General features: G+C 42.0%; 1 protein-coding gene across 3 annotated transcripts in view; it reads left to right on the top strand.

The window, feature by feature from the left end:
- DIS3L2 (DIS3 like 3'-5' exoribonuclease 2) overlaps positions 1 to 23,125 on the top strand; it is a 180,487-nt gene that overhangs the window by 45,249 nt on the left and 112,113 nt on the right. For all 3 annotated transcript variants that reach the window (XM_018912889.3, XM_018912890.3, XM_018912891.3), the window contains exon 7: positions 11,918 to 12,152. In XM_018912889.3, coding sequence (XP_018768434.1) covers positions 11,918 to 12,152 — 235 coding nt within the window. The remainder of the gene's footprint in view (positions 1 to 11,917; positions 12,153 to 23,125) is intronic.

The following is a 23,125-nucleotide window of genomic DNA, read 5'->3' as shown; positions in this document are numbered from 1 at the left end:
TTTTTCAGTGCTGCAGAAGATGCTCTGAGACCATGTTCAATCAATGTATATTTTCACTGGATTAAGTAAACCTGACTACTGACGTCATGAAAATAAGCTGAGAAGCCTGGTGGTGGATGCTGATGCATTTTACTCTTCTAATAAACACTGCTTCAAAATTTAATGAAGTGTGTGCCATGTTGCTAAAGGTAAAAGGCAAACAAACTGAGCTTTAGACTTTTTGCTTGAGGTGCTGCTGGTTAATGAGATTCGTCACCGAGTAATGTGAGCAGATCCTGGTGACGCAAATGCCAGCAGCCATTCCCTGCCCTATTTCAGGAGGACACCTGGTGTCCTGATTGTTTTCACTGGAAGAAGAAGAAACACTGCAGCAAGATAAGTCCTTAGCAAAATGTTGAGCTTCACTCATCTTTACTGTGCCTTGCGATCCTGGTTTGCTTTGACTTCCATTAAGATGGGCCCCCTCCAGATGCAATCTTTGTGTCACCTTGTGCTCCTCTATTCCCCTCTGTTGATGTGCTTTGTCTTTAACAGAAGCTTCCTAAAAGTTCTGTTGAACATCCACAATGTAGTGTATGGTTTGATGCAGCACACAGCATGGTGTGTGCCTGGTTCTGACTGGGGCAGCTGAGCACAACTGAAGAAGAAATAACCCTGGGAAGGATGCATTTTATCAGAGGTAGGGGTGTGTGGAACCTGTGTCTTCCAGCAGGAATAGGCAGACATACCAATTCCCTGGAGACAGACCAATGATGGTGGTCTTGTGCCTTTCCTTCTAGAATGTCTTCTGTTGTGGCAGGTTTTGTGCTCACTTTTTAAAAGAGATCAGTTTTTTTGGTACCATTGCTATTGTGTGTTTATCGATGAAGCTGCATAATAAGAAAAAAATCACACAGAAGGGTTCTGGAGAACACCTTGGTGAACTAGTTTTGCTGCTGGAGGCAAATTCAGTGAATAAATTCTAATGAAAACTGCAAAGGATTTTGTTATTGTAACAGACAATTATCTAAACATTTTGGAACCAGCTAATTTGGTTCTAAAGTAGTGGAAATTTCGGTTTTAAATGTTTTGTCCAAGGTATGAACTAATTTTGGAAAGGCGTCGATAACCAAACTGTCAAAAATTCTTATTAGTAAGTGTCTGAAGATTATGAAGAGACAGCTATGCCGTGGTTGTAAGCGTGGAGTCATTCATGATTTTGCTTCTGTTTTGCTGTTCTGATGATATTTCCAGGTGTGATACGACTGAATGATGTCTCAGGTCATCTGTAATAGGATTTCAATAATTGCTCTGTTTAGTGATGAGCCTGTTAGCTTTGTGTGGAAATAAGATTTTTTTTTTTTTTTATCCCAACATAAAATATAGTTGGTGTTTTGTTTTTAGAGCTGTGTGACATTTCTTTCTATGCTGTCTTGATTTCAAGCAGCAACTGTGAATAAACTAATGCTGGTCTTTAATTATGTGAGCTTCTGCTGTGAAATCTGGGGTTCTGAAACCCTGAACATGATCTGTGATTAAGCCTTGGTGCCTGGATGGGAAGAAGAGGGAAAGCCTTCCTCTCTTTGTGGAAACCTCACAGATGTGTTATTGTTTCTGATAGGGCCTCGTGAGTGAAGTAATGCTTTGAAGCATTTGAAAACATTAGTCCTCACATGTGCATGTAAACCCAATATCATCCCCATTTTCTGAGTGGGGAAATACACCCTCATTTTTCCTGGGATACCTGCCTCCCCCAACTGCTTAATGTGTTTTTTTTTGCCTGCTCTTCTTTAATACTTATGGAGTAGAGTGACCTAAAATACTTAATATATAAAAATTGTTTAGATATTTGTGTTTGTTGTCTTGCCACATGTGCATGCTTTGCTATTTTCAGCTTTCTTTTCACACTTTGCCTTGCCAGCTGCGTGAAATTCAGATGTAACATATTCAGGACAGAGTGTGCAGGTCTGCCTAGCACAGTGTCAAGTGCTGCAAACTGGGCAACTTGGCTTGAGTGAGTTTCCAAAATTCATGGGCAACTGAGAGCAGGATTATTTTCCTTGAGGATTACTTTCCTTATGTACTTTGTAAGGAACTTGTTGAAAGTCTAAGATGGATATGGAAGCCTGGGATTTCCTGCCAGTAATAGTGATTTAATGTGAAATCAGTCCCACCTGCAATTTCTAACTCGTATTCAAAGACTTCTTGCCCAAATAAATGGACTTGTAGCAGTTTTAGCTCACAGGTGAACCTTCCCAGCCTGTATTTCCTGTATTTGTAGGAATCTGAGCAAAATTGTGCTGCTGTCATCTCCCTCTTCTCTTCCACAGTCCCTTGGCGCTCTATGTTGCAGTGAGATTCTGTCCAGGGACAGAATCTGATGATACCAAGTCAAGTGAAACAGTACATTAACCTCACAGCTTGTCTTCTCTTCAGAAACAATTTAAAAGGGACACAGAAAGGTCTTAACATTTGAGGAAGCTGTTCTCTTTTAATCTTCAGTGAATCATCTGTTTTTCTTTTCCTCCACTTACGATGCTTGCAGGGATTATCTCCTCCAGTTCCTTTCATCTGTGGGTGGTCCTCTTCAGCCTGGCTGCCCCTGCTCTGCCACAGCTTCCCCTGAGCACAAATCTTTTCCAGCCTGTCCTGGGGTGATGGGGAAGGTGCTGGATTCATCAAGGTCTTGGCGTGTATGACAGGAAGTGGCAGCAGAACAGCATGGCAAAACACAGGTAGAGTTAGAGCTCAGCCCATTTCCTAGGGGATGGAGCTGCTCGTGGTTAGAACCACTCTGTCAGATGGTACCTGCTGGCTCCTGCATGGAAAAAATGGTGTTAAAGTGGATTTACAGTCTTCTGTTACTAAAAGTTTCCTGGAATGTGTCTCTATCACCTGTTACCAGATCTTACCTTCACACCAAACCGTGACTGCAAAGGAAGCACTGGGTGGTTTTCTGTGGGTGACTTTACCAGTATCGTGCTGGCAGGGGGGGAGGCTGTTGTTCTTGGCTGGAGCCATATTTTAATGCATTTCAAATCTGATTTAGAAATTAATGTAGATGCCAGTTTCCCTGGTGTGACAAGGTAGGGACCATAGGAGTAGGAACTGATTTTGGCAAGCCCTTTTGATGGGGTTGAGACGGGTGTAGTGAGATGCACTCAGCCCAGAGCAGCTGCATTTTGCCTTCCATATCCTCAGAGGAGCAGTGGAACACAAAACAAGTGCAAGAATGTTCCTGTAGAAGGTGAAAAGAAATAAAGACAGGACAGTCCAGAAGTTGACTGAATGTAGCCATGAAGATGGATGACTGGAAAGGCTAAGAAATGAACTATATGAAGCACTTTCAAGTGGGAGTCTCAGCGACACTTCAGCGATGACGTGTTTGGGTTCCTGATGCTCTTATCCCACTGTGTGAATAAATAAGCAGACCTGGGCTGATGGAACACACCAGTCAAAGGAAGTTCCCATTGGGGCATACATAGTCCTAAAACTTCCATAAATTGTTCTATAATATGACAGTTTCCAATTATGGGTTTTCATAATAAGAGGCTTACTGGCAACCAGTAATGCAAGTTAACTGTGGAAATTTCTATTGCTTTTCTTGGCCCTTGTGGACTTCCTGAACAGTATGTGCTTTGTCCCAGGTGTCCCATTCTGGGCTTTGAAAGTGTGTCACAACATGCCAGAGGCTGAGACCCCTGGGAGCTGGCACTTAAGAGCCCAATCAAAAGGAAAAAAACTGCAAGTGAGGGGCTGAAGGTGTCAGCCCCAACATGTAGATGCTTGGTTGATTTGTTTCCTGCCTTGATGAGTTAAAGTGTTGATCAGTAAGAGATTTTTTTAGACACATGGGAAATAATTTTTGTACAGTTCTGAAGAAAACTTCCAACCCTTGGGAAGTATAGGTATGCAAATATCTTGGATAGCCCTTCCAGTACTTTTTGATTAGTTCGCATTGTCAACTCGCTTTCTTCTTACGGGCACGTGCGGGTACAGGCTTGCTTGGTTTGTGAAATGTTGAATAAATCTTCAAAGAGTATCATTGTTTCCAGGAAATATGTTTTTCATACATGCTTATATTGTGTTAAAAAAAGAGGCAGTAATGGATAATACTTTGGTTTGTGCAAGCCAACGGTGTGGATTTACTTGGCATTGCAGCTTTCAAATTATACACGCTCAGCACAAGTAGATTCTTTTCTGATTACATGCAAGCTCTGTGTAATTATTGCATCTTTTAAAATATGTATTGATTCATGGTATTGTCTTGAAGTTGCAAATGATCCAAAAGCCTGTCTGCTTCTTTACATCAGATGAAAACTGGGTATCTTTTTGCAGTAATTTGCTGAAAATACAGGGATTTCAGAGAATCGTACTTTTGAAGATGTAACCTTATGTTACTCTCTTCTTCTAATTCACCCCTCTTGAGTGATTTATTCTAGGGACTGTGCATCATAGGTTTTGTCCTGGCACCCATTCTTGTAGTGTTGCAGTGCCTGTGCACATTACCAGAAAAAAGATGGCTGGGAGACAGTTTTTGAAAAAAAAAAAAAAAAAAAGTTAAACCAAAAAGAAAAGAACACACACACAAGAAAAGAAAACCAGTTCCAGTTAGTAGAGATGGTTTTGCTTGCCGGTGTGGATGGGGCATAATTTGATTTAAATGACTTTTGAAAAACAGTTCTCAAAACTGTTCCATGCATTTTCTTCCTGGCTACTGTTGAAAATATGGAGCCGAATATTTTCTGTGATGTTTCAAACCAATATGTTCTGGCAACCTCAGAGCTGGGCCCTGTGCATTGCACTCTTGTTTCCAGTTCGCTGTGGCCTGGAGTGCAACACTCAGCTCATGAGATGCACCAAAGTGGGAGGTCTTGTGAGGAGCAGGCAATACAAAGACCCAAGGTACAAGGAACATTTCACTGGGGTCCAGCAGGGAGGCTGCCAGTTTTAAGGGCCTCTTTTATGAAAAGAATTTTCTGGTAGGAGATGAAGAAGCTGTTTGTGCTTCTTTGAATTTTGTAAGTGTGCAGGGGGAGGTTGATTCCTGGGTGTTGTTAAAGGGTGGATGCTGAAGTGAACCTTTTATGCTTCTCTGCGGTCAAACTTTTCTCACTTGAAAGATGGGCTATGGATTCAGCAGTGTGACATCTTGCTGTGAATAGCATGTGGGCTGGGAAGCTGGGAGATGAACTGTTTGCTGGATCACTTCTGCTCCAGGGACTTCTGTGCCTTGGGAAATGTGTGTGGGAAGGTCAGTACAATATAAGGAGGTATTCTGAAAATAGAGGCTGTTTTTTTAGCACCAAATCAAATCCTGGGGGTGGCAGCAGGAATGAAAAGTGTGGAACAAGTTTGTTGATCTGGCTATAGAAATACACAGCTCTTTGGTAGCAGCTCCCAACAGGGCTGGCTTGCCTACAAAGGAGGTGGCAGAGTGTTCACTGCAAGGGAATCAAGGACATTGTCCTTCCCCATATCTCTGACACTCCTACCCTCAGCAGTGGTTGATCCATGAAATGTGGGCTACCTGTGCTGAGCAGGGACAGCTACTTCTGACAGCTTTTTCCTGCTTCTCAGCAGTTGTCAGAGAGTACAAAAGGCAGGAGTGTACAGATGGAGCTGTTTATCTGTTAGGAGAACCAGATGAAATGGACCTGAGGAAACATGGTTCTGATCCCAGGGCAAGAGTCAGACTTGGGAGAGATGGGTCCAGAGAGACCATGGAGAAGTGGCAGGAAGGGGGTGAAGGCAGGAGTAGACTTGAGGAGAGACAGGGGCAGAGGCAACTGTCTCCTGGTCAGTGATAATGAGGTGTAGATAAACATGTTTGGAGGCAGAGTGTAGGTGTGGGATGAGGGCCAGGGAATGGGAATGGGGAACTTTCAGAGGCAAATGACAGGTCAGAGACCAGATAGGGAGTGGAAATACATGGTGAGGAGACAGTTCTTGTTTTGGCTTTAGGATTCAGAAAGGTCAGTCTTGAGAATTTTCCTTGTTGATGCTTTTCCACTTGTTTTTCTGGTTATTTGTGCAAGATGGTTGGGGAAGGACTTCAGATGGACTTGGAGGGAACACGCCGTAACCTGGATTGCTTTGGTACAGCCTGAAGCACAGAGAGATGAATGAACAGCTCAGGAATGAGGTTTATTGGTAGAAGCAGAAAGAAGTAGTGAGTTGAGGTGGCTGTTTCGAGGTATGAGGGTTTTTCTACCATTAATTCTATTTCTTGTGCAGTTGCCTGACAAGGCTGGATGTTGGACTAAACATGGATGTTCAGTTTGATTATTTGAATAAACTCTGCAGTAAAAACTCACTGTGCAGGTTAGTGTGAGCAGAGGAGTTGCAGGATTCTGGGCAGGGCAGGCACGATGGCCTTGGGGTTTCCGCAGGTTTGATGGCCATACTGAAGATCTGTCTCAATATTTTGTTTTCAAAACACAAGGCTTAGATTTCATTTGTTTCTTTCTCACTTCTCTTTGCCACTTCTCACTGCAGTGGGTACAAGTCAGAGCAGATTCTGAAAAGTCACTGTTTCCAAGAAGCCTTTGTGTACTCAGATCATTTACCCTTTGAATCCTCAAGCAGGATAGTATTGTAGTGACTGCTGTGACAAAACTGTGTGTGACATCTGGGAACAACAGAGTCCATCGGGGAGGAACAAGTAGTCTTTTCCTCATCAAGAGGGAGAGATTTTAATATGGATGTTTGTATGATTATTGCATCCAATGTGATGTCTGAAATGTAAACTATAATGTGCTGTTAATATAAAATAGCTATCCTGGGGGCTGTTAGCAAGTGTTTCCAGTGATTTAGAATTAAAAGATTGTAATGAAAAAAATCCAATCTCAAACCTCAACAAACCTCCTCAGTATAACATTATTGTTATTTTAAAAGTAATGCCATAATTGCTCCTACTGAGACTAGTCACTTTTACTGAGTTGTCTTCCCAGTACTGTTTGGTGTATGTGGGATTATGAAAAGAAGGAAGGGTGCTTGGGACAGGTGTTTCTTTTATTGAAAGTGCCAACCTTTCTTTGTCCAAGAAGGAGCTAGAGTGAGACAGCCTTTGTTTGGTTACTTTTTTCAGAAAAGCAAAGCTCTTCCTCACAATATTTATGGTAGCTTGGCTCTGGTATCTGTGTAGGAGCAGTGACAGCATCCTTGTGTTAGCCAGGCTCTGTTCCCACTCCCTCGTGAGGGAACATTTAGGAACCAGCTTTTAAGTGGAGCCTGTTTCATATGGCAAAAGCTGGGAGAGGAATAGATGCAGGTGTTCCCAGCCCTGGTATGAAATGTGGTGTTTGTATTAGTGTTGTGGTAGCAACCATCCTTTTAACGAGGGGTTGGTAATTTGGTCCAAAGTCCCTGTTTTCAGCTGTCCTCCTTTTGAAATAACCGCTTTTAACCTGGTTCTGAGACTTGTTGCTTAACTAAGCCTGAACTGCAGAGAGCACCAGCAGCTCTGACCTAAACTTTGTCTCCCTACCCAGTATTGAGCACAATGACTTCGTTTGGCTAAAGCAGAACTTGTGTTTTATCAAAGTATTTTTCAGTGGAAAGGCATCTTACCTTGGTTTGCAAACCTCAGAAGATAGACTTGGGCTAACACCTTATTTCCCTTCTAACTGTTCCCCTATTCAGCCCTCCCTGTTTAATGTGAGTTCTTTGTGTGCTATGAACCTTCTTCAGCTCCCACTTGCTGATGAATCAACTGCACCTTTCTGTGCAAGCATGAGGAGCTTCTTTGTCTGTCTGTCCTAGCGAAGAGAGTTACCATTAATGGCTTGTCACTTCTAAAATCTTTCGGGCAAGTTACACATTCTGGGTTTGAGTATTCATTAGAAGACACTTTAAAGGGTTTTGACTGACTGATGTAGAAAAACAATCTCCATTCTGCCTCAGTATCCTTTTGGAAATATTCTTTTTATTACCACCTTTTTGAGTGTGATGAAGAATTTGGTTTTTATTGAATCTAAGTGTCCAAACTGGCTGTAGTGAAGATAATTCTGCTTCCTTACCTGCCAGGTGCTTTCAGCAAAGGAGGTCTCAGCACAAGGTTCCATTGAAAGCAGTGATCCTACATGGAAAGTTTTTAGCAGTTTTTAGCCATGCAAAGTGCACTCACCCAGCTGTGTCTAGTCCAGCAGTCATCCAGCAGTCATGTCATTTCTTCAGATTTATGAGGATTCATGGATTGCTTGTAAGGATCAGAGGTGAATAAGAACAAAAAGCAAACCTATTAGTGGCAGGCTTAAACACTTTGGGGTCTTGGTATGTTTAATGGAAAGAGCCTGGGGTTAATAGCTCAAAGATTATTGAAAATCACTGGTCACATTCAGCTGTTTCAGTTTACAGGCACTGAGGAGGCAGCAGCAAAAACTCTGTACCTGATCTAAGAGTAACCAGGCCTGGGCTTTGTTTTTGTGTAGAGGCTTAGGTGGGAAGTCTGTGAAAACCTGGGATCTAACAGGACAGATATGAGATGATTGGTTCTGGCAGAGGAGGCTATTTCTTCTGTAGCCCAGGAGGTAACTCCTATGCTTTCAGATGCACAGATTCCCAGTTCAGTTTTCTGTTGGAACAAATTCCTCCTGAGTAAGGACAATTGGTCATTCAATTGCTACTTCAAGATCGGTCTGGATGCTCCTCTGTCCAGATTGTACAGGTCCATGCCAGGCTGGTTTTGCCCACTAGCTGGTTTTTATTATACTTATGGTTGAAATGGGATTTTCATTCAAATATCCTGTGTTCTATCAGCTATGGCTTTGCAATCTAAACCAGTTACCAGTTGGACATCAAGTTTCTGCTTGGTCTGTGATGTCTATTTTAAGCTGGAAGAAAACATACTTGGACACTATCTTCAGGATCAGGCATTCAAACAAACAATTGGCTTTCATCAAAATGTTTATTAAAATTTGTTTTAAATTATTGTTAAAGAGCATGTAAAAGTAACAACCATAAGGTTGACATTTTACTTCCCAGATCAGGAAGTTAAGGTCCTTTAAGGGTCTCTAATGATGTTTGTGTGTCATACATATCATGCATATGTAAGAAGGGGGAATCCCATTTTCCTAGGTCCATGCAGGGTCAGCTGCATTGCCAGGGAATGGAACTCTGTACTGCACATATGACTACAGGATAGACTGAGCCAATTGTATATTTGCTTTACTCTGTGTCTGTGATCAGAACTGACCCGTTCTAGCTGTGTGCATTATGCCTTGGATAAGCTGCAATGATGTTAGAGGAAACAGGAGAGTGCAATATCATCAGATTCTTGAGTCTGAGATGCCACTTGTAAGAAATTCTTAATATGTCATGGTTAGATTTTCTGCTGCTCATAGACAGAAGGATCCTGCTCTTTGGAATTTGTGTGATGAGCTCATGCTGGCCAGCAGCTCTGATCATCTTAAATGGAGTAATTGTATCCACTGATATCCTGATTTTGTAGAATCTTATCCAGCTTTCCAGTCTTCTGATGTACAGCTTCCCTAAATTTTTGGTGTGATATGAGAAATTTTGGGTGAAGTTCCCTGCTCTGTTATGTATGAGGTCAGACTTAATGATCTATCTTGGCCATAAAAAGAAAACAAATCCTATCACCCAGGCTTGCCAGCATCTGGACATTTTGCTCATCTATGGTGTGTGGCGGTTATGATTTTGTGGACTCTGGAAAACTTTACTGAAAAATCCTTTTGAAAACCCATAAGAAAATGTGTAACTGGGAATTTAGGTAGTCACAGCTGGAGTATCATGGTGCTGCTGGTGGCAGCAGTGTGTGTCCTCTAGCTTGGGGGAAGCACAGTGAATTTAGCACAGAGCATTTAAAGTTAAATCTGTATCTGCTGCCTTCTTTAATAACCACATAAACTCTTCAAGTGCCGCATCTTTAGAGAAGTTTTTCCTTTCCTAAGATCTATTTGATGTTGTTTGCTGCTTTACATATAGAAAACATACTACTTTAGGACCCAAAGCACATCTCACACTCTCTGAAGAAAGACTGGGAGAGAAGGAAAAGCAGGCAAAACTTGAAGGGGTTAAAGGAAATGAACTCCTGCTGCAGTTGCACACTTGCACACATCTGGTGCAATTGAAATTTAAGAGCTGAAGAGATCCACATCTGACCATGGTAGGGTCCAAATATTATTGTTGACACTGGTTTTCTTTTTGGATAGGTACACTGGCAGAGTCATAGCGTGTGGAGCCTTGTCAGCTCTCTAATCTAATAGACTGTTCTTGCCCAGACCATTGTGTTTCAGTATTTTATGTACCAAATGTAGCCAGGTTTAATAATCAGCCATTTTTCCACCTTCTGCCAAACTTTTTCCCTTTTTTTTTTTTGTCACAATTTAATGTCTGAGTCAAAATCTGCCATGGTAACAAATTATATACATGTTAAAAACTGAAAATAAAGATGGAAAGAAGAGTCACAAAAGGTAACAAGAGTTCAAAGCAATGTCACTCGAGTTTTTTATTTTTAAAGACTTGAAATCAGCCTCATTTTAAAATTGATTTTATTTCTGTTATGTATTGAGAAAAGCTTACAAAGAAATGGATACTTCTGGAAAGCATGACTGTAGATCTTTGTATGTAAAGCTGTAAAAGTATTCCCTCTACAGGTCTGATTTTGATTTATTTACTTTTTAGTTACTAAAGAATAATTTGTGGAGCTTTTTTGACTTACGTTTTCTTATTTGGAACAGTTGCCTTCAGGTAGCACCTGTTGAAGTTATTTATGTTTATTTCTAGCAACTCTATAGATCATATAAAGTATGTTACCAAAAAGTTGTTTCTCTTGTTTTATTGCATTTAAAGGGCCCTTCACTTGCTTTGCTAGTGGCATGAGTTGCTGGTGTCATGTACTGGGTTATGATGCTGAGGACTGGGGACCTTGTAGGAGCTCTAGGAAATCACCTGCCTGGCAAACACCAGCACCAGCTGGAGGGGAGCTCAGTTACCGGGAGGGCACTGGAATGGAGTCACCCAGTATCTTTGTGATTTTAATATTTAGAATGCTATTTCTTATTTTGTACTGATTTTCTTCTCACTCTGAAGTGCCACAGCTTGAATGAAACATAAACATTTTGGAAACTGAAACATGGATCTAGGTTCTCCAGCTGTGTTGGTGTTTGCAGCTCACTGTTGGTTGCATGAAGGATGCTGGTAAAGCCTTATGTGTCCAACGTATCAACCACTTTGGTCATTATATTCTGAGCTGGAACATTTTCTGTCCCTGTCACATGCAGTGAGGGATGCCATCAAGGCCTGGTGTCTGCTTCACTGGTAGCTGGGCTCTTCTTCAGTGATTTGATTTGGAAATTTGTATAAGTAATGGCAATAACTGTGCCTGTAACAATAAAAACATGGCCTAAAATAAATGTAAAGCTTGGTGCATTACCAAGCTGCCACAGTCCAGTTCTTCCACAGGTCACAGGACACCACATTCTCTAATCTCTGCTTTTTCAGTTTGTTCCTAATTGTGTGGAGGCGCTTTGACATGATCCCAGCATTCACTGGAACTGCTTAAGTTTTGGGACATCCCAGGATGATTAGTCTATCTTGGTGAACAATGGTCTTAGCAACCTATTAAATTGTAGTGTATCCTCCTCCCTGCCTGTGTTTACTCCTAACTTCTGCTGAGCTGATTAGAGGCTTGGCAGGAACTGTATGGTTATGCTCTAGATACACTTTGGATACATTATTGTCACAGTTGAGCTATTGCAAAAGCTCAGCCGTTCCAGTCTTTATCCTACTGAGGTACCTCTTTTGATTGTGCAATATCTGTGGCTAATTACATGGCAATTGCAGTGTGCCACCAGCCACCCACAATTCATTGTCAGCTCCTTGGGGATGCAAATGAAAAAGGAAAGATAATGTTTTCTTTCTTCAGTCCAGTGATTTAGCTTGCCTCTGTTTTTTTAATCCCCTGTTCCTTCAGGTAATAAAGCCAGATGGTAGTGACAAAGAAACTGAAGTCACACATGAATCAGACGTCCCTGAGGACATGCTGGGGACTTGCGTTCCACAAGAGACAGCGAAAGGCGATGCTCAGAGTCCGGATGTCATTATAGAAGCTCAATTTGATGATAATGATGCAGAGCATGGACAAGACCACTTGCAGGATATGTTGACTGATGACATTAAGAAACTTTCCCTGGATACCGGTGAAAAGGGTGAGTAGATCAGGTTGCTGATTTTAGGCCTTTGTTTGAGCAAACTGTTGAAGTGTTACTTGGTTGCCTCGCTTTGCTGCAAGATATAAAATACAGGCATAAAAGCTTAATGCCTTATCACTTCTACCCCTTTCTGCTAAACAGTCTTCATGGTTTTGAATGGATATTAACTGCTGGGGTTTATGTAGCTTTGATTGATGCAAAGTAAATCGGCGAAACAGAAGTCGCACCTTTAGATTTGCAATTCTCGGGGCTGTCTGGGGATTGCTGGTTGCAGTTCAATTCAAGATGCTGCTGTAGCGGTTTCCTTCCTTGCAGCTTGGCTGGCCAATCTATGTGTCTCAGTTTGGGGATAAGAATATATTTCCTTGGGGGCAGTTAAGTTTGTTGCTGTTTTCAAACATTTGAGTTATGAGCAACTTAAAGATTTGGTCTGTTTAAAAAGAAAATTGCACTAAAACCTAAAGCCAATTATGCGATCTGTTTTGAAGACAAACCTATTTTATTCTGAAACTGAATTCCATCCATCAAGTGTTGCTTAGGGCAAAATAAAATAGGCTCCCCTGTCCCAAAACTAATGCTTATGCAGCTCTTTGCATGTCCTTTCTAGTGTTAAATCCCTTCCTGAAGAGCTGTGTGTTGAAAGGATTCTGACAATTGGCACATTTAACGTGTGCCTCTAGTTGCTCATGAAAGGTTTGCCAGGGCAGATATTCTGGTGTGTTCCTGTCACTTGCCCCAGTTGTCCAGAAGAGGTGGCAGTAACTCAGGACCAAGTAGTTGTTGGACTCTGACAAATCTTGGTGGTGTTTATAAAGCTGTCCTATTTAATACCTTGTGTTTTCCTGAGATATTTGAAGATACACAGACCCCTGCCTTTGATTGATTCTACTGTTTGTAGATTGAGTCTTCTGTTAGTAGACTTCCATTTTTCACACCCATCCATTATTAAAACAGGAAATAATACTTGAATGGAAGTGTTGTAGTTTTATGACAAAGCGTTGGTTTCACCTCATGAATGGACCTGCCACCTTACCAGTTTGTGATGCTATTTCCTTCTGGGTATCTCCGCAGTTGAGTTCCTGACAAGACACGTGAACCAACTCATATCTTGTTGTACTTCTTTCCAGGTTACAGGTTGATTTGGGAGTTACTCATCTTGTCTGTGGATGTTGTACACAGGTGGTTTTTAACCGCAGCTGTTTTGCAGTCTATTGCAGCTGCACACCACTGGGCAGCTTTGACTCAACAATTCTCCTGAGTCACATGTTGTGTCTATTGCATCTTTGCTGCTTCTGATAGCAGTGCCAAATTAAACATTGTAGAAGTACATTCTATTTTGATACTAGCATCTAAAATAAATACAGGCTTGAGCCAGTATTTTACTTTAGTTATGTTGCTCTTTAGTTTAAAGAGTTGATGAGAGGTTTTTTTTTTTTTGGTGCAGCATAGTTCCTCGAGATGCTCTAGAGTGACCTGTGATGGAAGTCATCAAGTCATCTCTCAAAATCTGTGCCATCTGAGTGGATTTTGCCATTTGATTTTGTATTTGGAGAATATTTGTAGGACAAATGTGAGATCAGCTTATTATCTGCACAGTTGAAATCCAACTTTTCCACTGCAGTTGCCTAAGCCAACTGTTTTCTTTTGTTTTCAAGGTCTTTCCATGTTGATCCTTAACAAGCTTTGTGGCTGGTGTGGATGTGCCAGTTAGATTTCTGCTGAGTTTGTGTTTTGCTATCACCTCTTTTAATATTTGCTTCAGCTTCTTTGGCCATATAACCCATATGGAGTTTTCCCTACTTTCTTCTTTCTCTGCTTTTTAATACCATCCCTTTTTTATACATATAAAGTTTACGATGCTGATTTTTCTGAAGGTGTTTTTGAGTAGTTGATGATTGCTTTGGCTTGTTTCCTCTCCTTCATACAATTTCTCATATCATCACTTATCCAGATTTTCAGTCTTGCCTGGAAAACAGCTATAGTTATTCGAGCATCACTGATAACTGTCATGAAAAAAAGAAAAAATCTTGGCAAATTCAGCCTTCACAGGTGTGGCTCAAAATGCTTTTTTAAAAGCACTGAACATACACTTCTTCAAGGCAGAACTGAACCTCAGAGGGTAAAATCAGCTGGACTTCCTAAGGCCATCCACTGGAAGGTGGTGCTGGTGTTGGAGGCAGAGAGCACTGGAGGGTTGGGCTGTGGTGGGTGCAGGTGCCCTTCCCTGGGTGACATGGGCCCCTCCTGGGAGAGCTGCCTGGCTGCTGCTGCCAGCTGAACTTCCTGCGTATGAGCCTTCTCCTTCATGCTACATCCCTTCTGTTGGAAACACCTACTGCAGTGTGGATGGAAGGTGGGATTCCCAGGGGGATTTCTTCCTGACCCACCAAACCCAGTGCTTTGCTTGCTTTCCCTGAGAACATTGCTTTGCAGGGCTTATCACACAGTCCCATTGCATGGCCCTATGCACACAAGGGAGCAGGAGGAATTTTCTGCAGCCAGCACAAGTCTTAAATGAACACTTGTGATGGGCTTTCTTCCTTTTTTGGAAGGGTTTTTTGAAGGTTTCAAACTGGCCAGAGATTCTATCGAAGATAGTATATTAATGAAACAAAATCAAGAAACAGTCTATCATGTTCTTGTGAGCACTTAGTGTATGTATTTGCTTACATATATGTGTGTTTATGTGTATATTTATAAAAAAGATCCATATATATATAAAAGACCTACCCAAAATTCAAACTAAATGAAAAACCCACAAGATTTCTGGAGGTGAAAAATATCTATAACTACTGTAATGGAATCAAAAGGACATTTTACTTATTCTGGACAAAAACCCCAGAGCCAGGTTGACACTGTGCTCAAATCTTTGTTCATGAACACAAGCCCTGCAGTTTTCTGCTCTCAATTGCAAGATGCCTTTTGTCCTTCCTGATGTAGGAGTAGGATTGCACAATATCTCTGCTAGCTCATTTGTTCTGATGCCCATGGTCAGAATGAACCATGAAGAATAAAAGTAGATGTGTCATTTGAATAAGAGCATTCTGGGAGTGCAGACTGTTTTGATGTCTTTTCTTCCTTGGCCTGTGTCCCATCCCTTCTCATGGCTCTGTTCCTCTTCAGAGCACAGTCACCATCTCCATCTCTAGTTACACGCTGGGGCAAAGAATTTTGGGGTTGGCCCTTGCTGTCAGAAGCTCTGAAGCATGAAACATTGTGTACACTGATTATGGCCTAGATTTGAGGGACTGAATTTCCCTGAAGTCATTGTGCCTTGGATTTCCTGTGCCTCTGTGGGGCTTAGGGCAAGCTGGTAGAAATTATTATTATGCACAAGTCTGCAGCCTTAGACTCACATGTTGGATCTGTCTTCACTGAGTGCTGCTGTTATTAGAGCTGTGCTTCCTGCCTTTCTATTCCTGAGTCCCCAAAAGGGGTGGGATAAGCAAGAGGGAAGTCCATGGAAGTGAAGAGACCATTGCATTCAGCCTAATTCTCAGCCCATGTACTTTCTTGTGCTCATAAAAGTGAGTCAGTCTTGCTTTGCTCAAGGATATTTAAATAGAAATTCATAGTTGGTTTCACTCTGCCAGAAGATGTCCTGGTCAAATGAGTTTGCTCTGCTTATCTGGACTTTTCTTGCAAAGAGTTGGGGTTAAAGATCATCTTTGAAAAGTCTTTAGTTGAGGAAGCGACAGCCATTCTCCTCTCCAGCACCTGGTTCTACACAAAGACCAATACTGTCCTGTTCCACAGTTAAATTGTCTGAATGTTAAGCTTTGGTATTTGGTCTTGCAAAGTTGAAAGTATCTTTTTCTCTTGGATTTTCAGCTGTATTTCTAAAGTGTAAATATCTATATGCTGAACAAACTTTCTGCTTTTTTTTCCTTAAAAAGACAGTAAGAATGAGCACCCTGAATAAAGTTTCTCAGCTTCCTTAGTAGTGTTCTTCAAACCCTCTCTGGGATTTCTGTTCCCTTCTGAAATGTGGGCAGAGAGCAAGGCAATAGCATCCTGGCTGTAGTGTGGATACATAAAAAATTAATTCCCTGCAGTGCTTGGTACTGACATGCAAGTTCTCTGAGACCTCAGCTTACTCTGTGTTACTACTGTCCACAGAACTCATTCACCAGTCAAAATGACCTTTGCCAGGTCTGTAATTCTTAATCCTCATTCACACTGACCACTGCAACAGAGGTAATGTAACTTTTATCACTTACTGCTGACTTAGAACACATTACTTCTGTGACTTTTCACTGCAGTAGGATTTTCTTTATATTTCATTTCAATATGTAATAAAAAATGGAAACTCTGTATCTCTCAACCTGGGAAAAGTGCAAAATGTTCTGTACAGAATAGTTTATGATACTGTATCCCTACACAGACTGTGAGTCACTTGAGTTTCCTACAAATGTGAGCTGTCTCTTGTTAAATATTGGAATCAGATTTCCCTGATAAAGAAACATCAGCAATTGAACAGTAGCAGCTACTTGTGCTCATGAGAATGGCAGCTGTTCTCATAAAAGTGCCTCAGCCCTTCTTTAGCAAAATGATATTCAAATAAAAGTTTGTAAAACAGTGCCACTATGCCAGAAGCTATCCTTGTCAAACTTGTTTGCTCGGCTTTTTTCAGCTCTTCTCACGGGAGATCTTACTCCACCAGATACACAAAATATCCTGCTTCCCACGGGGTGGAAGTCATCAAGCTGGTGGACTGGCTGCCCTGGCAGCAATCAGAGAGTTGTGTTTGTTCAGGATTTCCACTTACACCTACCCTGCTGCAAATCAGAGCTTGGATATGTGAATGGCTGAAGCTTGCTCATTGCCTTGACGTAATGAAGTTTGGACAGAAATAGCTCATTTACGGGCAGAGTAGGCTCACATGAACTGAGTAACCAATGGATAATGGGTAGGGTCAACAGAATTTGGAAGCTGCTGCAGAATTTGCTCATGTCTCCCTGTCTGTTCAGCATTCACCAGGTGGAGAGGTCGATCTCCAAGTCAAATGTGAGTGTCAGTCTCTAGTAGTCCTGATAAGGTCAGAAATGATAACCTAAAATTGCTTGGTGTCCACACTGCTGCTGACTGGAGGCTGTATTTCCAGTATTTCAGGATTGCTTGACTTAACTGAAATGGTAGTTTTAGGTAAGTTCACCGTATGGTTGTGGAATAATGGCATCAAGCCTTTCTTTTCTCCAGGTGATGTTCTAGAGTCAGTGCTTAGAAGGGTTTTTGGATCTTTCTAGCAAAATAGAAAACCGTATTTATAATGCGGAGTTCAGTCTCTGTTTTGCACTTCTGCACTTCTCACGCACTTCCATGTCCCCTTTTAAGCATGTCTCCTTTTAAGCTTGACAAGGTGCCTACCTGCCTTTTGTGCCTTCCTCTGGCACCTGGGGTCCTGCAATTACTAGTGTCTCATATTGGCCCAGCAGAGTTCAGAGAGTTACTGCTGTTCCTCTCCTTTGCCAGGTCTGGTGGATCAAATTATGGTGACAAAAATCTGGATTACGTGCTGAACTTCTGCTCAGGCTCACCCTTTCATTTTAGCAGCCATGAAGTCTGGCATATTTGGAGTCCACCAACCTCACTGGCTGCTGGAAGGAACAAGTGTTCTTCTCCCTCCTCTCCAGAGGCTCCTGTTCACTCTGAGTGCTTTTAAGGAGTTTCACTGTTCTTTCCTAGCCTGCAGCCTTCTGGAGATGGATCATCTCCGCTGCATAGCTCTTAAAATTTCTAGGCCACAGCAGAGCGAAAGCTCACTAGGAAATCTTCTCAGTTACATGGCTTTTAATAGAAATCCTTGAGGTGGAACTGTCAAAAATCGGATCAGTTTCACTCTGCTGAAGCCTGGAAAGCCAGCAGAGAAGCTGGAGCAGTTTCAGCTGTTCGAGACAGCTCTGTATTAGTTTATCCTAAGTTCATGTTTGTGGGTCTCTGGATCTAGCTCTTCTGGTTGTTGCTATAACTTTTCTTAAATGATAGCATACACTTCTAGCAGAATAAACAGTATAGCTACTGAAGAGAAGTGTTCTACTGATATTGAACAAATTGGGCTTTATGGTTGCATTGATTAAATGCTACAGGCTGAAAAAGCTCCAGTTATTCTTTTGTTGTAAAGCTAAAGCCTGCAGTGGAAGTTAATGTTGGGAAAGTTCCTTACACTGTTCTTCCCTAGTAAGTTATCTTGACCCCCAAATGACTTCTTAAGTACTGGAAAAAAATAAATTACTTAGGCAATTAGGTAACAGGAATTAGATTAAGTTCAGCATGTTACCATATGTTCCTGAGTTCACCTATGTTTCTCCTTTGAGTTACACATTTAGGTCAAGTGAATGAGAGGGCATGATACTGAGAGTGAATGGTGGGTGTGGAGATAACAGAGTACGGTCATTGTTACAGCAAGATTTCCAGGATGAAGCAGATTAGGATTCATTCATCTAACATATTTTCCATGGAATAGTAATATTGGACACACAGACTTTAGGAACAAATGCACCTGCAGGAAGGAAGAACATTTAAGTAAATAGGCAAAATACTCAATGGAATTCTTTTTGTAACGTTTTAGTTTTGCTTGTTATTAATGTAATAGAACTGTATTTCTGTAGGCTGCAGCACCACCTGATTTTTTGTAGGTTTAATTCTGTTGCAGTAAGGCTTCCAAACCCCTCTGCTGTCTGAGTGCTTCTCAAGGACATGAGAGGGCCAGGAGGTCTGTGTAGCCATGCTGTGGTTGTAGCAATGTTTCTGTGGCTACTGAGACAGCTAGGATCTATCTGCTGGGCTAGAAGGCAGCTTCCCAAAATTATGTTAGTCTTTGCTGTGGATCAGACTTGGAGGGTTCTAAGGAAAAGTGACACTCTTGTCTCATCTGTCTGCCATGTCCTCCATCCCTCCTTGTGAAGGTGGCTAAATATAAGTAAATAATTACATGCTTGGCTGCCTTGCCTGTCTGAGGGAGCCAGCTGTACTCACCTCTTCACACTGCCTTTGCTCTGCTACTGCAGATGCTTGTCTGTGCTCTACACATCTGTTATTAAGCCTTTCCTCTCCCTCTCTAAGGGTCTCTTCCTGCCTGTGCATCTCCAGAAATCTTGATGCTAATCATCTGAGTCTCCCAGTCCTCTCTTCAGTGTGCCCTTGGGCAGGCAGGTGTGTGTGGGCAGGTGTTAAGACATGAACAGCTGTGGCAGGGTGAGTTTGCTTAAATGAGTATTCAAAAATAAACATCTCTGAGGAGGTTGGTCCTGTTCATTAGACACAGGGCCCTGCGATGAGACAGCTCAGGAGTGCTGCCTGGTTTGGAGCTGCTTTGCTTCTTTCTGCAGAGTCCTCTTCCATTGCACATGGGAGCTGTTAGGCTGATTTTGGACAGGCAGCATGTGTTAAATTCCAAGGCTGTTGGCTTAAGTCTTGTTGCAGTGAAATATCTGTCTTTCCTCCATCACAGGTGGAAGGCTCTGGGTGGGGAGGTATAAATACAAAGCACTGCTTTTTCTGTGATACTTTGCTAGGTGACCCCACTTACAGGGTGTTTAAAATAGATTCCAGTTTTGGATAGTACCTGGTACCAAGTGAAACTGTACTTTCCTTCTTCCCTACCTTTTGGTGGGTTTGTGTTCTGAAGAAAAAAACTGTTCTGTGCCAAGAAACCATTAGTTGCAGAATGTGAAGAGTCCTTGTACTTTCTTGTGAGCAGCAATACTTCCTTCTTGTTATCCCTAAAAATTAAGATTGTAGCAGAATAGTGTAGCCCAGAATAAATCTCTGAGTATGCATGTATCACTTTTGGATTGAAGGGAATATAATTTCCTAGTGTCTGTTGTGTGCTGATATAGACAGAATTGCAAAAACACATCCTTTGTGCATGTGACACACAGTGTCAGGAGATATTTATAATAAATCAGTCTGTTTTAACACCATTCAGGTATTTTGTACTAAAACATAATATCCTGAAAACTACTCCTTGAAGCAGACATCAGAGAACCTGAGTGCTGTTGCTTCATTAGTAAGTAGTTGGCTTTGCCCTGAAAGGTTTACAGCTCTGCTGGTATCTGAACACTGAGCTGAAGAACAGTATTTTCTGGTGGGATTCTTAAATACTCCCATGTAGAGTAACCCAGCTTCTCATGTACTTTTTTTTTTCTCGTTGAAGTAGCAAACATTGAACTATTTTCTTAAAAAACTTGGTTTTTTCCATTCAGGGAGGGAGATTTTTTTTTTTTTTCAGTAAGTTGTGTTTGAGATCTGAAACTATGATATATTTTCATTTGCAAGTGGATATTGCATCTTTAATTGTATTCTTTTTGGACAGAATTGCAAATTTCCACAGTGACCAATGCAAACCTAGTGAAAATAATTTTGGATCTGTCATAAGAAATTAGAATTCTAGTCTGATGATGTTTGGTCCACTTTGGTCACCTTTTAATGTGATGGTAATTGATTTGTAAAAGGAAATTTGGGGGGGCTTTAAAAAAAAGTAATGTTTGACCTAGGAATGCCTGTCAGGCAAATCTAAGTGTGTATTGAAGCTGCCTAAATGGATCTCTTACAGAGGGAGGCAAATTCCAAGTGTCCTGGATCTGTTCATTGGTAATAACATAACTAATTTGAGTTGCTTTTTGTGCGTAGTGCCTAATTTTTTTTTAAGTAAGGCTATTACAGTTTAGGTTTGTCAGATAATCGTTGAAAGGAAAACACTGAGATTATAATGCAGTTTCACTGGATCCTGGTTGCTGAAGTGTGTTTTCACTGTAAGATAAGCCTATGAAGTACTGCCCAAGCTAACATAGTAAATCTTTCTCAGAAAACATGTCTTTGCCTAGGGTGGAAATATTGAATGGTCATTGGATAACCACTGCAGTAAAGGGGTCAGAATAATTCATTTTTAGTTTGGCATAATGCAAGGAGTTTCTTCCCACCTTCCCAGCACAAAATCCTGCTCCTCTCATAAGTTATCCCTCCTTTAGGATTGCCTCCATGGCTCTGCCCTGTTGTGGGAGATGTTTGTATCTCCCAGCTGAGTTTTTCTAGCCCACCAGTCTCTAGTGGGGCTCTGTTGCAGCCCCTCTGTGCTCAGCTCCACTGAAGGGGAAGAGGATGTGTAATGAGGGAGAGGGACTGTCAGAGATGTGTTCAGGGAACTCGGGTTTCATACTCTGGTGGCAGATTATTGCTGCAGTGACTGAGATTCCTGTGCAGCACTTTGACACTTGAGCCAGGTGGATTTTGGATCTGGGTAGCTGTCCCTTCTGAACTGAAGGTTTTGTCTCAGGGATTCCTCATGGCTGATGCTTTGCTGCTGGAGGCCCCTGAGCAGTAGATGTAGCCCTGATACCAACAGAATTTTCACTTCAGGAGGAGCAGCTAAAAGCTATAGGGAAGTCTACATCTCTTAGCTCCAGGAGTAGAGAGTTCCTCACGTCTCATCCTCCCTGTCCTTCGTTTCAGGAGCATTTGCCCTTAGTAAATGTGTGTGATGGTATTTAAGATACTGAAGTTGGTTAAAAAAGAGGGGTGAGAAGAAGTAGATGACTAGGATGAGCTTCCTTTTTCTTTCTGTTGATGGTGTAGTTGTAGATCCCAGACTCTGCATGCTGGAGTCTCTCATAATCCCAGGATTTTTTGGGAGGGATGCTGAAATTGGAGAGTCTACTGAAGAAGACACTCTCCAGCCAGCCAAAGAGCCCTGGTTGATGCTGGCCATGAAGGAAAAGGCAAGATCTATCATCTGCCATGGTGGGAATTTGGGTGCTTCTGATACCTGTCCTGGGTTCTTGTGGCGCTTGTCTTCAGCAGGAAGGGGGGCACTGCCCCAACCCAGGCAGGCCTGGCCACCCATTTGCTGTTCTCCTGTGACAGCTGCATCCTGGTGCTTCAGGATGTGCTTTTGCATGTGTGTATGTGTGGCTTCCCCAGGACATCCCTGCTGGCTTCTTTTCACCAGAGAAAACTGCTTCAGAAGGATAAGTGGAAAAAAGGCAGTGCTAACAAGGATATGTTCCTCACATGACTCTGGGTGCTTTTTTCATTCTTGCCTGCTGAACCTTGAGTCACTGCTGCTGTTCTGCTACGCTGGGAGAGCAGTGAATGCAGCTCTTGCTTTTTCCAAAACACATTTAGTTCTGGTTTCTCTTCCCACCAGTATGTGCTGTTCCTTGGGGAGAGTTCACTCCAGTAAAGCCCTGGGCTTGTGGCAGGTGTGCCTGGAGGCATGGCCTTTGGAAGGCTCCCAACTTCCCTGTGTCCTCTGCCCCATCCAGTTTTCCTTTATTCCAGATCATTTTGTTCTTTGCCCAGGCTGTCTTTATGATTGACACACCATAAACTGATTGCTTGAAAATTTATAAGAAAACAAAATGGCTCCTGGCTTTCATTCTTTGCTAAATGATTGCCTGGTATGACCTTTAGCTGGCAGAAACCTTAGAGGGGGTAAGCAAATCAGGTAATCTTGGTGTTCCCCACTTTTTAACTGCTTACAATTTTACAAGCATTTTTTCCCACTACCTTGTTGGTCACCATGAAACTCTGGGTGATTTTATCCTGTAGTAATGCTGGTTTTGGCAAGTCTGAGTTCATTTCAGTAGGAGTAAATCAGAAATGGTTTTGCTGCTTCTATTATTGGGGCTTTTGTAAGAAAAGTAGATTTTTATTTAAACCCTTGAATACCTGTTCATTTTCCTCTCAGCATTGCTAGCAAGTCAATGAAGATAAAATAAAAGTAAAGTCACTTAGAAAAAGATCTTTGGGGAGAGGAAGAGCATATCAGAAGGCAAGGCTGAGGATAATTAGCAGCATATGAGAACCAGAGTTTGTCATTAGAGCAAAGCCGTCATTGTCAAGCGACTGCTGGGGTAGCATTGCCTGGAGGCAGTGCAGGCCCTCTGTGGGCACACAGCCATCTGTGAACGTGCCCTGCTGGTGGTGGGGCACAGCCAAAGCCTTGGGGCAGCTGCTGTCCCACTGCCCCC

The sequence above is a fragment of the Serinus canaria genome, chromosome 9 (genome assembly GCF_022539315.1).
Source record: "Serinus canaria isolate serCan28SL12 chromosome 9, serCan2020, whole genome shotgun sequence".
In the NCBI taxonomy this organism is placed as follows: Eukaryota; Metazoa; Chordata; class Aves; order Passeriformes; family Fringillidae; genus Serinus; species Serinus canaria.
This window is presented reverse-complemented; position numbering and strand designations above follow the sequence as displayed.